The sequence below is a fragment of the Zingiber officinale genome, chromosome 8B, assembly GCF_018446385.1.
Source record: "Zingiber officinale cultivar Zhangliang chromosome 8B, Zo_v1.1, whole genome shotgun sequence".
Classification (NCBI taxonomy): domain Eukaryota; kingdom Viridiplantae; phylum Streptophyta; class Magnoliopsida; order Zingiberales; family Zingiberaceae; genus Zingiber; species Zingiber officinale.
Window position 1 is genome coordinate 37,692,814 of NC_056001.1, and position 19,993 is coordinate 37,712,806.

At 46.4% G+C, this 19,993-nt stretch overlaps 1 protein-coding gene across 1 annotated transcript; it reads left to right on the plus strand.

Moving 5' to 3' along the window:
* Positions 1-15,769: 15,769 nt before the first annotated feature.
* LOC122015182 (serine carboxypeptidase II-3-like) lies at positions 15,770-19,703 on the plus strand. The gene is made up of 8 exons (XM_042571943.1): positions 15,770-16,085; positions 16,172-16,279; positions 16,503-16,765; positions 16,958-17,218; positions 18,399-18,517; positions 18,621-18,713; positions 19,152-19,257; positions 19,481-19,703. Exons 1-8 carry the CDS (start codon positions 15,785-15,787, stop codon positions 19,625-19,627), a joined length of 1,398 nt encoding a protein of 465 aa, XP_042427877.1. The 5' UTR covers positions 15,770-15,784; the 3' UTR covers positions 19,628-19,703.
* The last annotated feature ends 290 nt before the right edge of the window (positions 19,704-19,993 follow it).

Consider the following 19,993-nt stretch of genomic DNA (forward strand, 5'->3'; position numbering starts at 1 on the left):
CACGATTTTAATATCTGAATTTATATATAACTAATTTTGGTGAAGTCCAAAATCAAATTATGTTTAATGTCATTTTTTATTTTTATATTGAAAATAATTTTAAGATTTATTAATAACTTTTTTATTATTTTATATAATAAAATATATGTATTACTATAATTCTTTTTAGTTTCATATTATAGGATTGACAATACGTGGAGAATCTTCCATAAATATCTTGGACTATATACTAGAAAGTATATATTTTTTAATTTTTTTCTAAGATAAGTGTGATATTAAATTAATTTTTTTATTAGGAAGAGTTTGATATATTAGCTTGAAAATTGATGACGTAAAATAAAATAAGCATTTTTTTTTCTTCTTTTGAATATTTTCATTTTTAAATATATATATTAATCGATCTCTAATTTACAAGATTCGATAAAGATGTAATCTGGAGTCAGTCGCTTTAGAAATCGAATCTTAAAACTGCTAAAATTAGTGACCGAATCTGTAAACGATCCTTGCAGCGGGGATGACACTACTCTATCCTTTTTTTTTATCCCTAATTTTTTCTGGGATGTTCTTACCTCCAGAAGGAAGGAGGTAAGGTCAGGTTCAAAGTTTGCAAATAAGAAAATATCAACAAAGAGTGGTCATAATAATAATAGATTTCAAATAACGATCAATTTCCTTTTCAAAGCTTACTGCAGCTGCACAGGTCCTTCCTGCATGCCACAAATATCCCAAAAAAACAAGAATCCTATAATAAAATGGGAAGTTGTCAACCAACTTCTAGGAGAGATATAACTGACTGCATTGAGTTTAAAGAACTTAAAGGAGCATGCATCATATACTCCACCGAATGTCATTCTTACCAAGATTGTATTCCACCGAACGCCGTTCTTATCAAGGTTGTATGGCTTTTTTTCAACCTACTCAGGTTTTATGTAATTTCTTGCCTGGTTGGGTGGAGGTATAATCTTATCATCATGAATTTCTCTGTTTTATGTAATTTTGCATAGGGACATAAGACATTTTTCCAAATATATTATCTTGCTGCACGTTTGCATTTCTATAATTGTGTACCTATTTAAGCTCACTGTCAGTGTTACAGAACATGTTCCGTTACCATTAGTTTGATTATATCTTCTAACAATCATTTAAATTGCTATCTCAATTATTGTTTCGTATCCTTTAAATTTTGTTTGAATCTTAAAGAAAATGTAGCTCTTGAGCTTGGACTATATTGTTTGCTTTGACTTAACATATTTTACCCTCATACATTAATCGTTTTAAAAAATGAGTTATCTTAGTTACCATGTAGGCATAATTAATGTTTATTAAATGATCATGTCCGAGAGTCGAGTCGACGGACGCTGGGGAGATGGTACTCACGTTGACTAGATGTAGACTGAAGATGTCGTGGACCTTCAACGAGCTACGCCTGCAACCACAAGTACGTTAGCGCCGAGCCGGGGAGGGGTCCCCTGCGATGACTCTCCGACGCTCAAGTCAGTCACAGGCGGTAAGCGAATGAAGTAGAGAAGAGAAAAGAGCAACAGCGTAACCGTGGTTACAGTAGAAATGAGCATACCTTCGTCGAAGCCTGGGGGTCTTTATATAGGGCTCCCAGGAGGTGCGTGCACGCTTCCCCAGGCATGCACGCTTCTCAAAGCATACTTGGAAAGGATGTGTCGGAAAAGTGTGTCTGCCGCCATACCTTAACAACCCGAGCATATCCCGGACGTGACAGTGGAAACTTCCACCATACGATTCCCCGTTTGACCCTGCCGCCGACCATGCCACCTGTCGGTGATACTGGTCCCTAGGAAGATATCGCCAACTGTTCCTTTTGTCCGTTATTGGGCCGAGCGGGAGAGCCGCTCGGCCAATCTGTCGTTCGGGTGACCTCATGGTCGGGCCGAGCGGGAGAGTCAGCTCGGCCAACGGTCCGCTGTCTCGGCTCCGTCATGTCGAGCGAGGGAGTCGTGCTTGCTTGGTTGGGGCTGCGTCCACTGTTCAACCGAGTGGGATGACCGTGTTGGTTGCTACTCGGAATATCGTACTGATTCCCTTGTACAAAAATTTTGTACAAGTCCCGAACCTTTCCTAACAACCTATTGTGTTCTTAGAAATTAAACTTGGAATCGCAAACAGAACTTAACATTATTGATTCGAAGTTCAACTTATCTGTTCTTAGAGGTTTAGATTTGGATCGCAAACGATGCTTAACATTATTAATCCAAATTCACCCATGTTTCAAAGTTGATTAAATATTTATTTCAAAGATCAGCTTCCAGGTTAAACATGGTGAGGCTCTAGGCCTTCTTGGGTATGGGATCATCCACCACTTCCTAGACAAAGCCTTTCAACAAAATTCAATATTTAATCTCCTTATAGTAACACTAGGTTTAACCACTAAGAACAATCGAATCACAAGATCGAAAAATAAAAGAAACACAAAATTGAAACATAAAATCGATTGCCTAAAATCGATAGCCTCTTGTGTTTGGTATTTCAAAATCCATACAAAGAAAACTAGTATATGCGGAATAAGACAACTAGTTATACCTTTCTTTGTAGCTAAAGACCTCTTGATCTTCTGTTGTATTCCTCACCTTCTCTTGGACGTCGTGTGGGTGACAATCTACCAAGATGAATTCCACCGGGACCACTTCTTCTTCTCCAAGACTCTTGAGCCATCAAGGGATGCCAAAATAGAAAATTTCCTCCTTCTTCTTCTCCTTCAAGCAACCGACCACTTCTTCTTCTTCCTTTCCAAGCAATCGGCCACGAGGATGTAGCAACCCTTGATGTCGCCGGTCCTAAGGAAGCAAAAGAGGTGACAAGATGAAGGTGGTGCTGCCGGCCACAAGAAAGAAGAAAGGAAGGGAGCATGGTCGGCCACCAAGGAAATAGAGAGGGAATAAGAATAGGCTGTCTATCCATGAGGCACCCTCTCTCCCTCTTTTATAATCCTTGGTCTTGGTAAAAAAGAAAGTTTAATTAAAATTTCATTTTAATCTTCTTATGGCCGACCACATCATGGTATACTAAAAAGGAAAAAAATTTACAACAAAAATTAAAGCTTCCTTTTAAACCATGATGTTTACAAAAGGGAAAGTTTTAAACATAATTAAAACTTTTTACCTCCCTCTCAAAGAGGAAATTTTAATAACAATTAAAATCTCTCTTTTTAAATTTTCTATTGTACATGACAATAAAGGAAAGTTTTAAAAATTAATATCTCTCTTTTAAAATATGTAGACAACTACAAAAAAAAAAAGATTAATTAAAACTTCTCTTTTTAAAATCATGGTTACATAAAAGGAAAGTTTTATCAAAAATTAAAATCTTTCTTTTAGACATTATAGACAACTCCAAATAAGGAAAGATTTTAATAAAATTAAAATCTCTCTTTAATCTTTTGTAGATAACTATAAAAGGAAAGATTTTAAAATCTAAAACTCTCTTTTTAAAACCACGAGGATGATATAAAAGGGAATTTTAAAAATAAAATTGCTCTTTTAAATCCCTTTCATGAATGGCTATAAAAGGAAAAAATTTAACAAAAATTAAAATCCATTTGAAACCTTCTATTGCCTCATCATTATCAACAATCATACAGGACAAACGAACTAAAAAACTGTTCCCATAGAATACCTAGTTAGTTAGAGAGTGATAGACTTTCTATAATAAGACAAGAGATCAATTTCTGACGAATGCATATCTTTGGAGAAAAAACCCCCTCCCACTAGAGATGTCGAGTCGACACATGGCTAGGTGGGCCGACCATTTGGCAGGACGGAGCGGGCTGACTTGTCATCTTGAGAGGTTAGAAAATCCACAACCCAACCCAACTCAAGGTGGGTTGTGGGTTAGTTGGGTTAACCTGCGGGTCTACCAAAATATAAAATAAAATAAAATGTTTGTTGTGGTTTGGCTTGGCCCACGAGTTACTCATCCAATTAATAGAAAATGTTTATGAAGCAAAAATGAATTTAATATATATTACTTAAGAAAATGCAAGCTAAGAAAGCTTACCATAAAAATAATTATAAATCAATCTAGTAACTCTAATTGTATCAATGTACTATGAAAAATAGGGGTGCCAAAATTAACTCGACCTGACGACCCAACCCGATCCGAGTCAACCCGAAAAAAAATCATGTTCGGGTTAGGGATTTTCAAGTTCGGGTCGGATTCAGGTTGGAGGATTTCGGGTTGAAAGTTTTTCGGTCGAAATCGAATTTACCAGGGTTTACTCGAATTTAGAGTTTAGTAGATTTTTTTGGGGTTAAATCAATTTTTATTTTTAAAAATTAAGATGTTTTTATGTATGCTAGTATGATAATGATGGAATATTGAGATAAAAGTAAAAAATTATAGAAAAAATAGTCAAAAAAAAACATTTTAAATCGGATTATTCGGGTCGGGTTCGAGTTAGTTGGGTTGGTCAGGTTAGAGTTTAGGGGTTTCGGGTTAAGTTCGGATTTGGGTTAAGATCCTAATCTCTTCCCAAGTGAAGAATTCCTTACCTTGATCTACGTTTACAACTGGGAGACGCAGAAAGATCGAAGATAGTAAATGATACAGCGATTGAGGTGGCCCCCGAGTTCGGTCAAAGTCAAGAAGGTTAGCTAACATGACAGTCAAAGTCAAAAAAAGGTCAACCTTTGAAGCTAGCACAATTGATGATCGCAACCGAGAGGTAGTTATCCAATTGGACCATTGCCCCAGTCAGATATTGAGTCCATTTGGTTATCATACTGGATCATTGGGTCGGTCGGACGCCAAATCCCTAAATATTGATGAATAATTCAAGACGAGTCAGCACTCTTCGAAGCTAAGACTTATTTGTCACTTGAAGATAGCATGATTACCTAACTGAGTCAAGTAGTCCAGTTGATCAAAATTATATTCCAATCGGACAGAATGGACGCTCGATCTGATTGAACCCTTTGGCTAAATAGGTTGAATGAAAGACGAGTTCCTGACAACACTCTATAAGTCTGATCGGCTGGTCCTTATGAGCGATTGTCGGCTGGATCACATCGAGAACTCAATCAGCTAGCCATGTAAGTGTAGTGTGGACTCCTCAACTCAACGACCTTATATTTCTTTTTGGCGTTTTGTGCCACGGAGGATAGAGAATATTCTATCTGTAAACTGTACATTAGAAGTTTTCTCTATGCCAAACGCAAAGATTGTCAGCCCATTTTGGGAAATGTATCAGAGCATCTTTATGGTCTTTCATTTTTGGACACGCTTTGACATTCATGCACAAACAAATATTAATATTATAAAAGGAGGTCTTCATCTACAGGCCGAGATACGTGATGCTACGCATTTTAACACACTCATTAATGTTCATCTACTAGACTCGATCACTAACTTGAGACTCGGAGAGTCTACGCCGGGACCTTTTTCTTGGCCCAGTCACTAACACTTTTTGTGACACATAGGACTACTCGAAGTCACTTTTTGCTGAATCAAAGTGTTCAACCAGTCAGCATTAGAGTTATTTTCCCAGCCAACCATCTTCTCCCTTTCAAACAGGATCAATAAACAAACTCATAAAGTGACACTCCTAATTAACCTATGTCACAAGGCCTCTATGGTGTCATCACGCAAAGTAAACGCCTTCCAATTATCTCCTTGTCGACACATGCAAATCGACATCCCCGGTCGGCCTCACTTTGATCTTCGGGAGGTGCACACGCTTTTGGTTGGTGTTTAACGACCTCCTGCACCATTGAACTACCGTGTTATATTCCTCCCTACTTCCTTGCTCATCGAAAGTCCCACGGCATGTGTCCTGCGTAGTGTCGCCATCTTCAACAGCTCCATCTCACACGTTGGCCACCACGTCATAAGCTAGCGCCGACCATAGCTTGCTTTTTCTTGCATCCATTCCACTGACCACAAACACCTTCCATGACCTTGCGGCGCACGTGTAGTAAGTCCGCAACGGGGCCGACATTGCCGCACCTGGATGCCGGGTGCCAGGCACTAAAGAGTAGGTCGTAGATGTAGAACTCGCCGGTTGGGCGAAGGACAGACTTGTCCCATCCACCGACCACCACCATATCCCCGCCCGACGACCGTGACATGGCTGTAACCCGACACGGCGTAGTGGTGGTGGGAGGCCAATGGCCGCATGGTACAAGCGCCTGCGACTGAATCAAGTAAGACTAGGTGCAATTTGTCGACAGAGGTCGAGATCTTGCCCCAAATGAGGAACGCGACAACTGGGTAGGTGAAGCCCACACCTTGCGGAGGAGGTAGAAGTACAGCGAGGTGAGTTCATCCCTGATCCGGTCCGGAAGCTGAGTCAGACGGACTGTCGGGTGAGGTGGATGAAATGTTGACTAAATCGCGACGTCCCGGAGGGGGGTGTGCTGAGATGGCTTCCGTGTTGACCAAGTCTCCAAAAGTCTCTTGGTCAATGATACCTGCAGCCAGCGACCGGGTCCCCCCGGTCTCTGGTACCCCGAGGCTCGAGGCAGATTCAACGCATATATGAGTAACCAGCTAATAATATAAAAATGAAATAAAGGGGTGAGTACGGAAAACGTACCCTGGCCCAGGGGGGCGCCCTCCGATGGGATGCGGCTCGAGTTGTCGCGACCCGGAAGAGCAGATGACTCCGATCAGGCTGGAGAGCTAGATCTGACGACGAAGAGCTGAACGCGGCACGGGCCCGAAAGACGATCTACAGACCGGGATAAGACACCAGCACGCAGGCCAAAACACTAAGTCGGCACGCAGGCCGGGACATGAGATCAGCACGCAGGCCGGGACGCTGGGTCGGCACGTAGGCCGGGACGCTGGGTCGGCACGCAGGCCGAGACGCCGGGTCGGCACGCAGGCCGGGACGCCGGGTCGGCACGCAGGCCGGCACCCGAGATCGGCACGCAGGCCGGGACACTAAGTCGGCACGATAACCAAAGCATACAAACCTCACACGCATCGAGTTGGAACATAATGACAGCGAGGGCTCGGAGGGCTCGGATCGAGAGCGGGATCGACGTCGGACCTAAAGACAAGGGCCCTAGATGATCAAATCCGGCGCGGCTGCCGGTAGCGGTAATTACGCTGTGAGGTCCGTTGAGATAGCGGGTCGGCCAACAGCGCCATAGCAAGTACCATGCCGTGCGACGACACTGCCTTTTGCGCCAGATCGAGTCGTGGGCGACCGGAGGCTGGTCGGCAACGGCAACAGTGCTGGGGCAGCAGCACCTCATGGGCAAGAGAAGGAGAGAGCTGGCGCCGATGTTGTCGGCATAGAGAGGGGGAGAGGACTGCCGGTGAACAGGCCACCCGCTGTGGCTCCATTAGCAGCTGGAGGGGGGGGATTGCCGGTGGCGATTGTCACTCCATGGTGTCGTCGAAGGACGCAGAAGGCTTCCTGCCTTCACTATACCTCGGCCACCAGCAGTGGAAGAGGTGGTGCTTCGGCTGCGTGAGGAGATGAAGAGGGGGAGCAGTAGGGAGCGGCGCTGCAAGGTTGGCCGGCGGCGACGTCTCGAGGAAGAAGAAGAGGAGAAGTGCGGTGGTGCTGCTTGCGGGAGAGAGAAGGAGGAGAGAGGTGATCGGCGGTGAGGAGAAGGAGAGAAGTGACGGCGAATCTGCCCGGTGGCGGCGTCGCGTGGAGGAGAGGGAGAAGAGTGCGGTGCTGTGGCCGGCGTCGGTCGTCACCAGCAGGGCGCGTGTGGAGGAAGAAGAAGAGGTGCGGCGGCTCGAAGAAAATGAAGCGTCCCGAGCTCGGCGGGAAGGGGAATCAGGGCATGCCTCCTCGGCGGTGATGGTTGGCCGCTGCGACGAGGAGGCAAATAGGAGCATGGTCGGAGCGTAGCTATGTATGCTGGTGTCGGGCCCTCGCGTCGGTGGCGTGCTCCCGTGCGACGGCGGCGACACAGGAGGTGGCGAGAAGGGGGGATGAGTGACCGGAGAAGAAAAGGGGAGCAGCCGGAGCCAAGCCTCTCATCGGCGAGGAGCGTCCCCGGGAAGAAGAAGTCCTTGGCGGTGGCATCCTCCCCCTGGCGGCAGCGGCATGAAAAACGTAGAGGAGAGACTTAAGGATAGAGAGAGAGTAGAGGGAAGAGGGGAGGCGGTGGCCGGCGTCGGCGTCGGCGCCGACGAGGAGCAAGAGGAGGAAGAAGCTCCTGTGGCGGCGGCACAGCAAAAACGCCCCCCCCCCCTCCCTTCTTCGCGTGCTACAGTGCCATCCATAAACCCCAAAAACTCCACCCAAGTGAAAAGACAAAAATGCCCTCATGCTTCTCCCTAATTTCTTCTATACCCTCACCGTATATCCACATCACAAGCATCCCCTTCAAGTCTAGTCGAAGGAGGCGCAAGTCCGACTGACTAGACCCAGCCAAATGAAAAAATAAAATCACACTGAATGCAGAGTCATATCGCGGATCTGTCATATAACGTTGAACGAGCAGCTGTGGATGACGAGTACCTAGCAGAGCGACGAAAAGAATAAATGCTGACCGAGCGACAAAAGACATATCAAGCGAGTGTCTAAAGAGCAATCTAGCAGATGTCGAACGATATCGAATAGACGATCGAGAGATGCTAAGTAAAATGATCGAGCGACAATCGATATCGAGCAACCGAAAAATGTCGACCGAGTGATCGAGAATGCTGAGCGAGTCGAAAGACGATTGGCGAGTGGTGTCGAGTGTGCGATCGAGCGACAATAAATCACGACCGATCCCTAGAGAGAAAGATGGGCGAGCAAAGCCGTGAGCGCGACCGAGAAAAGTACTGCCCGAGCCGTGAGCGCAACTGAGAAAAGTACTGACCGAGCATCAATAGATCGCGACCGGGACATAGAGGGAATGATCGACGAGCAGGGCCGTGAGCGCGACCGAGAGAATGCCGACCGAGCAATAGTAGTGAGCGAAAACGTGAGCTGAGAGTGTCGGGCAGAGCGGCGAGTAAAGCGATGAATGCCGACCGAGCAACAACAGTGAGCGGAACGTGGGAGCTGAGTGCTAGGCAGAGCAGCGAGTAAAGCAATGAATGCCGACCGAGCAACAACAGTGAGCAGAACATGGGAGCCGAGTGTCGTGCAGAGCAGCGAGCAGAGTGAGTATAATGGGTGCCGGACAGAGCGGCAAGTGAGCAGAGCGAGTGCGGTGAGTGTCAGGCAGAGCTGCGAGCAGAGCGATGAGTGCCGGCCGAAAGGTCGTTGGGCGTGAGAGCAAAACTCACTTATAACTCGCACTGGGGCGAGAGTCTGGAGACGTGAGAGCATAGTTAACTTATAACTCGCATCGGGGTGAGAGTCTGGGACCCTGACCGGGAGGTGCTCTGGAGGTCTAACCAGTACTCAATCTGGAGACTTGACCCAGAAACAATCTGCAGGCCTGACAAAGAAGCAATTTGGAGGTCTGACCTAGCCTTGATCTGAAGGTCTGACCTAGAAACAATCTGAGGGCCTGACAAAGAAGCAGTTTGGAGGCCTGACCAGGAATTGATCTGAAGGTCTGACCAGGACTTGGTCTATAAGCCCGACAGGGAATTTGTCTGAAAGCCCGACCAGGGATTGGTCTGGAAGACAATGGGAATTAGTCTGATTGCCTGACCGAGAGATCGTTAGTGATACTCTGATCCAAGACCGGGGGTAATACTCTGGTCCGACACCGGTGGTAATAGCTCAACCCCGAACGGGGGAGGATAAGCCTGGAAGCCCGTAACAGCGAAACCTGTAGCAATATAAAGGGATAGAACCTTTATCATACCTGATCACAAAGTGCTGCCAACCAACTGAGGATCCGCCTCGATCCCTCAACTCCCGAATACCCGTGGAGCAAGGGGAGAAGGGAATAATTTGAGGTCTGACCGTCATAAGTCTGAGACTACCGACCTGAAAGGTCGTTGGGCGTGAGAACAGAGCTCACTTTTAATTCTCGCATGGGAGCCGACCTGAAAGGTCGTTGGGCGTGAGGGCAGAGCACACTTATAACTCGCACTGAGGCGAGAGTCTGGGGCTACCGACCTGAAAGGTCATTGGGCGTGAGAACAGAGCTCACTTTTAATTCTCACATGGGAGCCGACTTGAAAGGTCGTTGGGCGTGAGGGCAGAGCTCACTTATAACTCGCACTGAGGCGAGAGTCTGGGGCTACCGACCTGAAAGGTCGTTGGGTGTGAGAACAGAGCTCACTTTTAATTCTCGCATGGGAGCCGACCTGAAAGGTCGTTGGGCGTGAGAGCAGAGCTCACTTATAACTCGCCCTGAGGCGAGAGTCTGGGGCTACCGACCTGAAAGGTCGTTGGGCGTGAGAACAGAGCTCACTTTTAATTCTCGCATGGGAGCCGACCTGAAAGGTCGTTGGGCGTGAGAACAGAGCTCACTTATAACTCGCACTGAGGCGAGTAGGATACTCGGTCCGAGACCGATGGCGATGGCGCTGATCCGAGTGATACTCGGTCCGAGACCGGTGGCGATGCGCTGGTCAGACCGGTATAATACTCGGTCCGAGACCGGTGGCGATGCGTGGTCCGAGACCAATGATACTCCGATGCGAGACCGGTGGCGATGGCGGTGGTCCGAGAATACTCCGGTCCGAGACCGGTGGCGATGGCGCTGGTCCGAGACCAGTAATGATACTCCGGTCCGAGACCGGTGGCGATGGCGCTGGTCCGAGACCAGTAATGATACTCCGGTCCGAGACCGGTGGCGATGGCGCTGGTCCGAGACCAGTAATAATACTCCGGTCCGAGACCGGTGGCGATGGCGCTGGTCCGAGACCAGTAATGATACTCCGGTCCGAGACCGGTGGCGATAACTCGACCCCGAACGGGGGAGATAAGAAATCCAATAAGCTGGTCTGAGATCAGTGAAAACCGCTCAACCCGAACGAGGGAGATATGAAATCCGATAAGCTGGTCTGAGACCAGTGAAAACCGCTCAACCCGAACGGGGGAGATATGAAATCCGATAAGCTGGTCTGAGACCAGTGAAAATCGCTCACCCCCGAACGGGGGAGATATGAAATCCGATAAGCTGGTATGAGACTAGTGAAAACCGCTTACCCCCGAACGGGGGAGGATAAGCCTTGAAGCTAGTAAAAGCGAAGCATGTAGCAGCATGAGGAAATAAAGCTTATGTCATACCTGATAGCGGTGTGGTGCCAACTGACTGCGGATTTGTCTCGATCCCTCAACTCCCGAATACCGTGGAGCGAGGGGAGAAAATGATAATATGAGCCTTGACCGTAAAAGAGAATGAAACCTATGGTAATATAGGGGAGTAGAGTTTATAAAAGTAGAGGCAAGCAGAGCACCGTGGGTGAAGGAAGCAGAGCCTGTAGACATGAGAAGATGCAAAACATGTGGAAAATACAGAGCATATAATAGCAATAAGGTGAAACACCTATGACAGTAAGAGGATGCAGAGCCCCCTGGCGAAGGGTGCAGGGCCTATAGCAACGAAAGGATGCAGAGCCTCATGATGAAGGGTGCAGAGCCTGTAATGATAAGAGGATGTAGAGCCTCCTGATAAAGGGTGCAGAGCCTATAATACACATGATCGGGGAGTTGGGCCCTTGGTCCCTGATCGAAGAGTAAGGTCCCTAGCATGTAATCAAAGAGCAAGACCCTTAGATCCTGATCGGGAAGTGGTACTGCACGTCTATGATCGGGGAGCTGTGTCCCAAGCATATGAGTGGGGAGATGTGCCCCTAGAGCATGAGCGGGGAGCTGTGTCCCAAGTGTATGAGCGGGGAGCTGGGCCCCTAGTGTCCGATCAAAAATTGAAGGCTCTAGTCTTTGATCCAGGAACTAGGCTCTTACTCTTTTATCAGAGAAATATAGCAGTTCCTATAATCGTAAAAATGAAGCAGAGCTTGTAGCGTTCCTGATCGGGAAGTCGTGCCAACCGGCTAAGGGTTTGTCCCGGTCCCTTAACTCCCGAATATCCATGGAGTCAGGGAAAAAACATAACAGAAAAACTAACCTGTCAGCCGGCTGAAGCTCTACTCGATCCCTCGACTCCTGAATACCAGTGGAGTGAGGATAGAAAATAATATGGGCATCGAGATCCTCCGGGATTATGATAATAACAGAGAACCTCCCGACGTCGTCCATCTTCACGTTCCAGAACAGGCTGTTGTGTTCCCACAGACGGCGCCAAATTTGATCCGGTCCGGAAGCTGAGTCAGACGGACCGTCGGGTGAGGTGGATGGAATGTTGACTAAATCGCGACGTCCCGGAGGGGGGTGTGCTGAGATGGCTTCCGTGTTGACCAAGTCTCCAAAAGTCTCTTGGTCAATGATACCTACAGCCAGCGACCGGGTCCCCCCGGTCTCTGGTACCCCGAGGCTCGAGGCAGATTCAACGCATATATGAGTAACCGGCTAATAATATAAAAATGAAATAAAGGGGTGAGTACGGAAAACGTACCTTGGCCCAGGGGGTGCCCTCGGATGGGATGCGGCTCGAGTTGTCGCGACCCGGAAGAGCAGATGACTCCGATCAGGCTGGAGAGCTGGATCTGACGACGAAGAGCTGAACGCGGCACGAGCCCGAAAGACGAGCTACAGACCAGGATAAGACACCAGCACGCAGGCCGAAACACTAAGTCGGCACGCAGGCCGGGACATGAGATCAGCACGTAGGCCGGGACGCTGGGTCGGCACGTAGGCAGGGACGCCGGGTTGACACGCAAGCCGAGACGCCGAGTCGGCACGCAGGCCGGGACGTTGGGTCGGCATGCAGGCCGGCACCCGAGATCGGCACGTAGGCCGGGGCACTAAGTCGGCACGATGACCAAAGCATACAAACATCACACGCATCGAGTCGGAACATAATGACAGCGAGGTCTCGGAGGGCTCGGATCGAGAGCGGGATCGACGTCAGACCTAAAGACAAGGGCCCTAGATGATCAAATCCAGCGCGGCTGCCGGTAACGGTAATTACGCTGTGAGGTCCGTTGAGATAGCGGGTCGGCCAACAGCGCCATAGCAAGTACCATGCCGTGCGATGACACTGCCTTTTGCGCCATATCGAGTCGTGGGCGACCGGAGGCTGGTCGGCAACGGCAACAGTGCTGCGGCAGCAGCACCTCATGGGCAAGAGAAGGAGAGAGCTGGCGCCGATGTTGTCGGCATAGAGAGGGGGAGAGGACTGTCGGCGAACAGGCCACCCGCTGTGGCTCCATTAGCAGCTGGAGGGGGGGGGGGGGGGGATTGCCGGTGGCGATTGTCGCTCCATGGTGTCGTCGAAGGACGCAGAAGGCTTCCTGCCTTCAGTATACCTCGGCCAGCAGCAGGGGAAGAGGTGGTGCTTCGGCTGCGTGAGGAGATGAAGAGGGGGAGCAGTAGGGAACGGCGCTGCAAGGTTGGCCGGCGGCGACGTCACGAGGAAGAAGAAGAGGAGAAGTGCGGTGGTGCTGCTTGTAGGAGAGAGAAGGAGGAGAGAGGTGATCGACGGTGAGGAGAAGGAGAGAAGCGACGGCGAATCTGCCCGGTGGCGGCGTCACGTGGAGGAGAGGGAGAAGAGTGCGGTGCTGTGGCCGGCGTCGGTCGTCACCAGCAGGGCGCGTGTGGAGGAAGAAGAAGAGGTGCGGCGGCTCGAAGAAAATGAAGCGTCCCGAGCTCGGCGGGAAGGGGAATCAGGGCATGCCTCCTCGGCGGTGATGGTTGGCCGCTGCGACGAGGAGGCAAATAGGAGCATGGTCGGAGCGCAGGTATGTATGCTGGTGTCGGTCCCTCGCGTCGGCGGCGTGCTCCCGTGCGACGGCGGCGACACAGGAGGTGGCGAGAAGGGGGGACAAGTGACCGGAGAAGAAAAGGGGAGCAGCCGGAGCCCAGCCTCTCATCGGCGAGGAGCGTCCCCGGGAAGAAGAAGTCCTTGGCGGTGGCATCCTCCCCCTGGCGGCAGCGGCATGAAAAACGTAGAGGAGAGACTTAAGGATAGAGAGAGAGTAGAGGGAAGAGGGGAGGCGGTGGCCGGCGTCGGCGCCGACGAGGAGCAAGAGGAGGAAGAAGCTCCTGTGGCGGCGGCACAACAAAAACGCCCCCCCCCCCCCTCCCTTCTTCGCGTGTTACAGTGTCATCCATAAACTCCAAAAACTCCACTCAAGTGAAAAGACAAAAATGCCCTCATGCTTCCCCCTAATTTCTTCTATACCCTCACCGTATATCCACATCAATCCCTCCACTGCCTGCAGAAGCCCCAGGTGATCGAAAGGGTGTGGCGGGGGAGGTGGAGGAGACATTGGAGAGACACGTCATTTGATAGCCATGGAATTAGATTAGGTGAACGATCGACCTTTCTCCAAGATGCTGAACCAGGTAGAACTTGGGGTAACTGGTCAACCCAATATCCTTTAATTACGTATTCTATTTGAAGAAAAAATTCCTAAATATCCTCCGATAAAAATACTAAAATTGAAGCTATTTTATAAAGATAAGGTTTGAAGAAGGGTTACAAACTTGCAATGATTTCATCGATAAAAATAAAAAATTGCATTAGACAGATTCTTGTTCTTGAACGTCGACTAGTAGATTTGTGAAGGATGAATTGAGACTCATGATAATCATAATTTTTTTTTAAACATAGATTTGAATGGATAATTAATTTTACAGGATACAACGATTATTAAACCACTTTGATAATCAAATGTAAGTTAAGAAGATGTTTTAACCACTATAATTATCAAGGTAAATATGGATCGAATTGATTTTATTAAAAATTGAGCTTAGGTTTGCACCCCTGCAAGTGCGTGCACAATATTTTTATCATGTTTCATTCAGTCGAGACCATGAATATACTTTATATTCACAAACTTCACCAAAAGCTATACTTCATACTTTATATTCACACATTTACTAACTTCAAGTCATTGTTCAAAACTAAACAAACCAACATTTCATGTGGCATATCAGTTCCTTTTAAGGAGCTATGGGATAACCAGAGAATTCAATTTAGAATATGATGTCTAGTTTTTCTCGTATCTTTATATTTTTAGACCTTTTAGTTCGACAAGTCTAAATCAACTTTATAAGTCTTTTAAATTATTATTTTTATCTCCGTTAATTAATATTATGCCTCTTTGACGATGGATAATTCCCGTTTTGAATTTTAATAGCGGGGAGAACAATGACATGATCAATCTGGGACCTTCCTATCTGCCCCCACGGGCGGGATCAACTGGTTATGACATGGATTCTTACAGCATGAGTCGAGAGGTCGAGGGTCTGCGGTAGCAAATGCGATAACATCAATATCTGTCCGTGCTAAACACCTGAGACCACCATGTCATAGCTGGGCCCGTATTCACCGTGATTTACTCCCTCTCATACTTGTGGGGCCGGGTTGAGGGGGCCACTGGGTTGACGGTTCCAACCTTTGCAGCATGGGACCTTCCTATCTAGCCGTTTTGAATAAACCTAAACCGAACCGAGCCGGGTCAGGCCACCTTCCAAACAGATGATTTGCCTCGTTCCGCGCAACGACAAGGCTCAACTGATTGTTCCCAGACGAAGCAGACAGATCATAAATCATTCTCTCCGCCGGCTCCAACAAGAATCAATAAGTTACTCCATAATTAGACGATTGCTTATCGTATAAAAAAGATTCCATTCCATTTCATTCCTCATTCCCAATCAGACAAAGAATCAATAAGTTATTCCATAATTAGACGATTGCTTATCGTATAAAAAAGATTTCATTCCATTTCATTCCTCATTCCCAATCAGACAATGAAGCCATGTTTCAGCTGTCTCTTCTTTCTCTTTCTCTTCCTCTATGTTTTACACTGCAGAGCTTCTGGTACAATGCGGCAGGGAGATGCACTGAACAAGTTCTGCTTTAATAACAGAGCAAGGAGGTCTTCTTCTTCATGGCCTAGCAGTCTCCTTTCGGTATCTGACCTGGAGTCGAAGGTCTACGACAATAACGGGATGAAGGAGGACGACAAGGTAGTTCGGCTGCCCGGCCAACCAGTCGGCGTGCATTTCAATCAGTACGCAGGTTATGTCACCGTCGACAAACCCAATGGTCGGGCTCTATTTTACTACTTCGCCGAGGCTGTCGAGAACAGCGGGTCGAAGCCTCTTGTGCTCTGGCTCAATGGAGGTACGTAGAAAATGAATCGATCGATCGATCGATGGATGAATTACTTTTCGATAGAGTGGTCATTGCTGTGGCGTGGGTGGGTGCAGGGCCGGGGTGTTCGTCGCTGGGGTACGGCGCCATGGAGGAGCTCGGGCCGTTTCGGGTCATGAGCGACGGCAAGACTCTATACAGGAATCCCTACGCTTGGAACGAAGGTTAGGAACCTGTTGTCATCACAGGAATCCCTACGCTTGGAACGAAGGTTAGGAACCTGTTGTCATCACAGGAATCCCTACGCTTGGAACGAATGTTAGGAATCTGTTGTCATCATCATATCTGTATATATAAATGTTATTTCCTAAAGTTTAGGGAGTAGAGTGAAAAAAGGTTTTTGCTTTGTCTTTACCCGGAACGACTGACGTGCATCGTCCAATGCAGTGGCGAACGTCTTGTTCCTCGAGAGCCCCGCCGGCGTCGGCTTCTCCTACTCCAACACCACGTCGGACTACGCCAAGAGCGGAGATCGTAGGACGGCGACCGACGCGCTGGTTTTCCTCGTCAACTGGTTCGAGCGGTTCCCGGAGTATAAGGGGAGGGACTTCTTCATCACCGGCGAGAGCTACGCCGGCCACTACGTCCCCCAGCTCGCCCATGCCATACTCCATCACAAAGATCGCCTCATCAACCTCAAAGGCATCGCGGTAAGACATGGATCCCGAAATCAAATAGTCCGATCGATCCCCACTCATTTTGATTGCAAATTAAATCGGGAAGGATCGATCCCCTCCGATGCTTCATCGAAAGTTCCCATTTCGATTGCAAATTAATTTGGGAAAGATCGATCTCCTCTAGTTCCCGAGCGAAAGATCTCATTTTGCTTTCGAATGACATAGATCGGGAACGCGGTGATCAACGAGGAGACGGATAGGAAGGGGTTGTTCGACTACTTCTGGACACACGCGTTGATCGCCGACGAGACCATCGTCTCGATCCACAAGTTCTGCAATTTCTCGCCGGATACGCAGCAGCAGCCTCCGGAGTGCGACCGAGCGGTCGCCGAGGCGAACCGCGTCTTCGACGAAGTGAACATCTACAACATATACGCGCCGCTGTGCTTCTCGTTGGGTGTGACGCCGACTCCAAAGTTGCCTTCGGTTTGTCTCTTGCAAGCATCTTTATATTTATCCTCATTTTCTTGGTATTTTCAGAGTCAATTTAGATCGATCGATTCAACCTGTTAACTGGAGAATCATAGTTCATTGCATTCTTGTTTGATCGCAAGTTAAATTAGGAAAAATCTATATTGGATTTAGAGGTAATCAGACTCTAACTGCTAACTTCTATCATACTGAATCGTATCCCTTCATGGTCCCTTTGAGAAATAGAATAACAACTAACTTGATGCAAACCCTCTTATGCAAAAAATTGCATGAACGCCAGGGAGGCCTATGAAGGCCACACTATCAATCGAGCAAGATCCCGAGACTGAGCCCCGCTTGATCATGTGATGTGTGAAGAGATCTGCAATGGTCTTCCTACCCTTTCAAGGCCCCTCCACCAAATTCATTTGAATGCTAATCACTAACATTACATAGTTTTCACTCAAATCATTTTATGGTTCTCAGTCAGTCACTGGATAAGGTTAAATTGCACTAAGGGAGACCTATACGCTGCACGATTAATCGAACGGGGCTTGATCTTGGCCATTCTAGATGTGAGTGGTCAAGATTATAAGTTTCCCTAGATCATTTGGTGCACAGGCTCCCCTTCCGTGCAAAAACCACCTGCAAGAGCTAAGACTTGCACACTAGCTTTTGCATTCATTCAGAGGCTCCCTTTTAATTTGTTACTGAACTCATTCTAAACTTAATCGCTTATATGAATATTTTTCATTCAAATCATTTTATGGTTTCTCAGTTACTGAATGTAATTAAATTGCAAAAATGGAGAAGGGAGGCTTATGCTTTACATGATTAGTTGAGCAGGATTTGATCATGGCCATTCTACATTCAAGTGAGCAAGATTATAAATTCCTCTTGATCATGCGTTTCACAAGCTCTTCTTCCACTCGTGAGAACTGGAACTTGCATATTATTTTTGTTCACCTTAGGAGGCTTCTTTTTGTGACCGAACTGGTTCAAATTTTCACTCAATCATATCAATTGTGAATAATAGAGATATAGTTTATGGCCAAGTTAAAAACCATGGAACTAACAGATTCGATCTTGTTCTATTTTCAAAATATGGCAACTTTGCCCAATCCCTTCCTACCTAGTAATACCTACCAATTGTTATCTCTGTATACTGAATTGTTGTATTCAAATTCTGATGCAGATTGACAATTTTGATCCTTGTACTTCTAATTACGTGGAGGCATACCTTAACAATCATGAGGTGCAGAAAGCTCTACATGCCAATGTGACAAAGCTCAATTACACTTGGTCGGCTTGTAGGTATACACATATCTCGTATAAGCTGCCATTTGGTAATTTTATTTTCTTTTAAACAAAATAATGAAAATTCAGCTCATTTATTTATATTTTTGTCTCGATGCAGCCAAGTGATACCTGGTTGGTCAGATCGGCCTTTCACAATGTTGCCAATTATTCACGAATTGTTATCTAATGGGATTAGGGTTTTGAAGTACAGGTAAAAAAAATTATGACCTCATCATTATGTTATATAATTAACCTAGGAGATGATTTGAAGAGACAAAATTTAGGTGAAAATCCCCTTCACCGCCATCCATGTCTTCATTATATGACAGCAGTGTTGCAGAAGTAAATAGAGATTTTCGTCATATTAGATGGCCTATTAGCTTTACATTTCAATACTTTCCGTATAGATAGGTGGTTCAATTTCATGGTCCTTGCATACATTGTGTAAGTACGATAACAAATATAGATATATCAGTTTTTCATTTCGAGGTCCATTGAATTAGTAGCTATAGGTGTACAAGCATATGTCATATGATATAGATGAAGATATTGTTCATGAGATCACGAGTGAAGGGGTTTTCGATCCAATTTTGTCCCTAAATAAGCTTTGACTTGGTTCACTTTCATATGCATGCATGCGATTGTGCAGTGGTGACTTTGATGGAAGAGTTCCTGTTACATCCACAAGATACTCCCTCAACAAGCTAAAGCTTAAAGTGAAGGTTCCATGGAGAGCTTGGATGCTTAATAGCGAGGTAGACAATTATGTTGTTTTAAATCTTTTCACGTATTTAATTATCCTCAAATCCACTCTCTGAGATAAAAAAGAATTGAAAGTGTTTACATTGATGACTATAAGTTATCCTCCAATGATAATGGCAGACTGATAGTGAAATGTGTCAAACTCTCTTCATTGCTTGAATGATGACGACGCCTATTAGAATATTAATTTTGATGGTTTTTATTATGAATATGCAGGTTGGAGGATACACTGTGGTGTATGATCATAATTTAACATTTGCTACTATTCGAGGAGCAGGACATGAGGCTCCAAGTTATCAGCCAGCTCGAGCTCTGGAGATGATTAAGAGTTTTCTTCAAGGGGTGCATCTCCCTGCTGTTTAAGAAATGTAACCAATCAATTTGTTGGTGGTGTTGTTTATTGCAACCATTGAATAAAATCAAATCTATGCTTTTTTTTAATTATTATCTCTGGCTCAAGTTAGTCCTGGTTTGACTTTAATTAGTAATTTAGAAATTTCTTATTAAGGGATTTAATTTTATATTAATTTATCATTGACGGATTTAAGATGGTGTGATAGGTTAATAACAAGTGATTATGTCAATATTTAAAAATGAATTAATAGCATTAAGACAGCGTCATAGAGTAGTTTTAATTTTAGAAAGTTGAGGGTGCACGATGCAACTTTTTAAATTGGTGATATATTTATTAAAATGAATTTACTTAAGTTTTATAATATTTTTTAATAA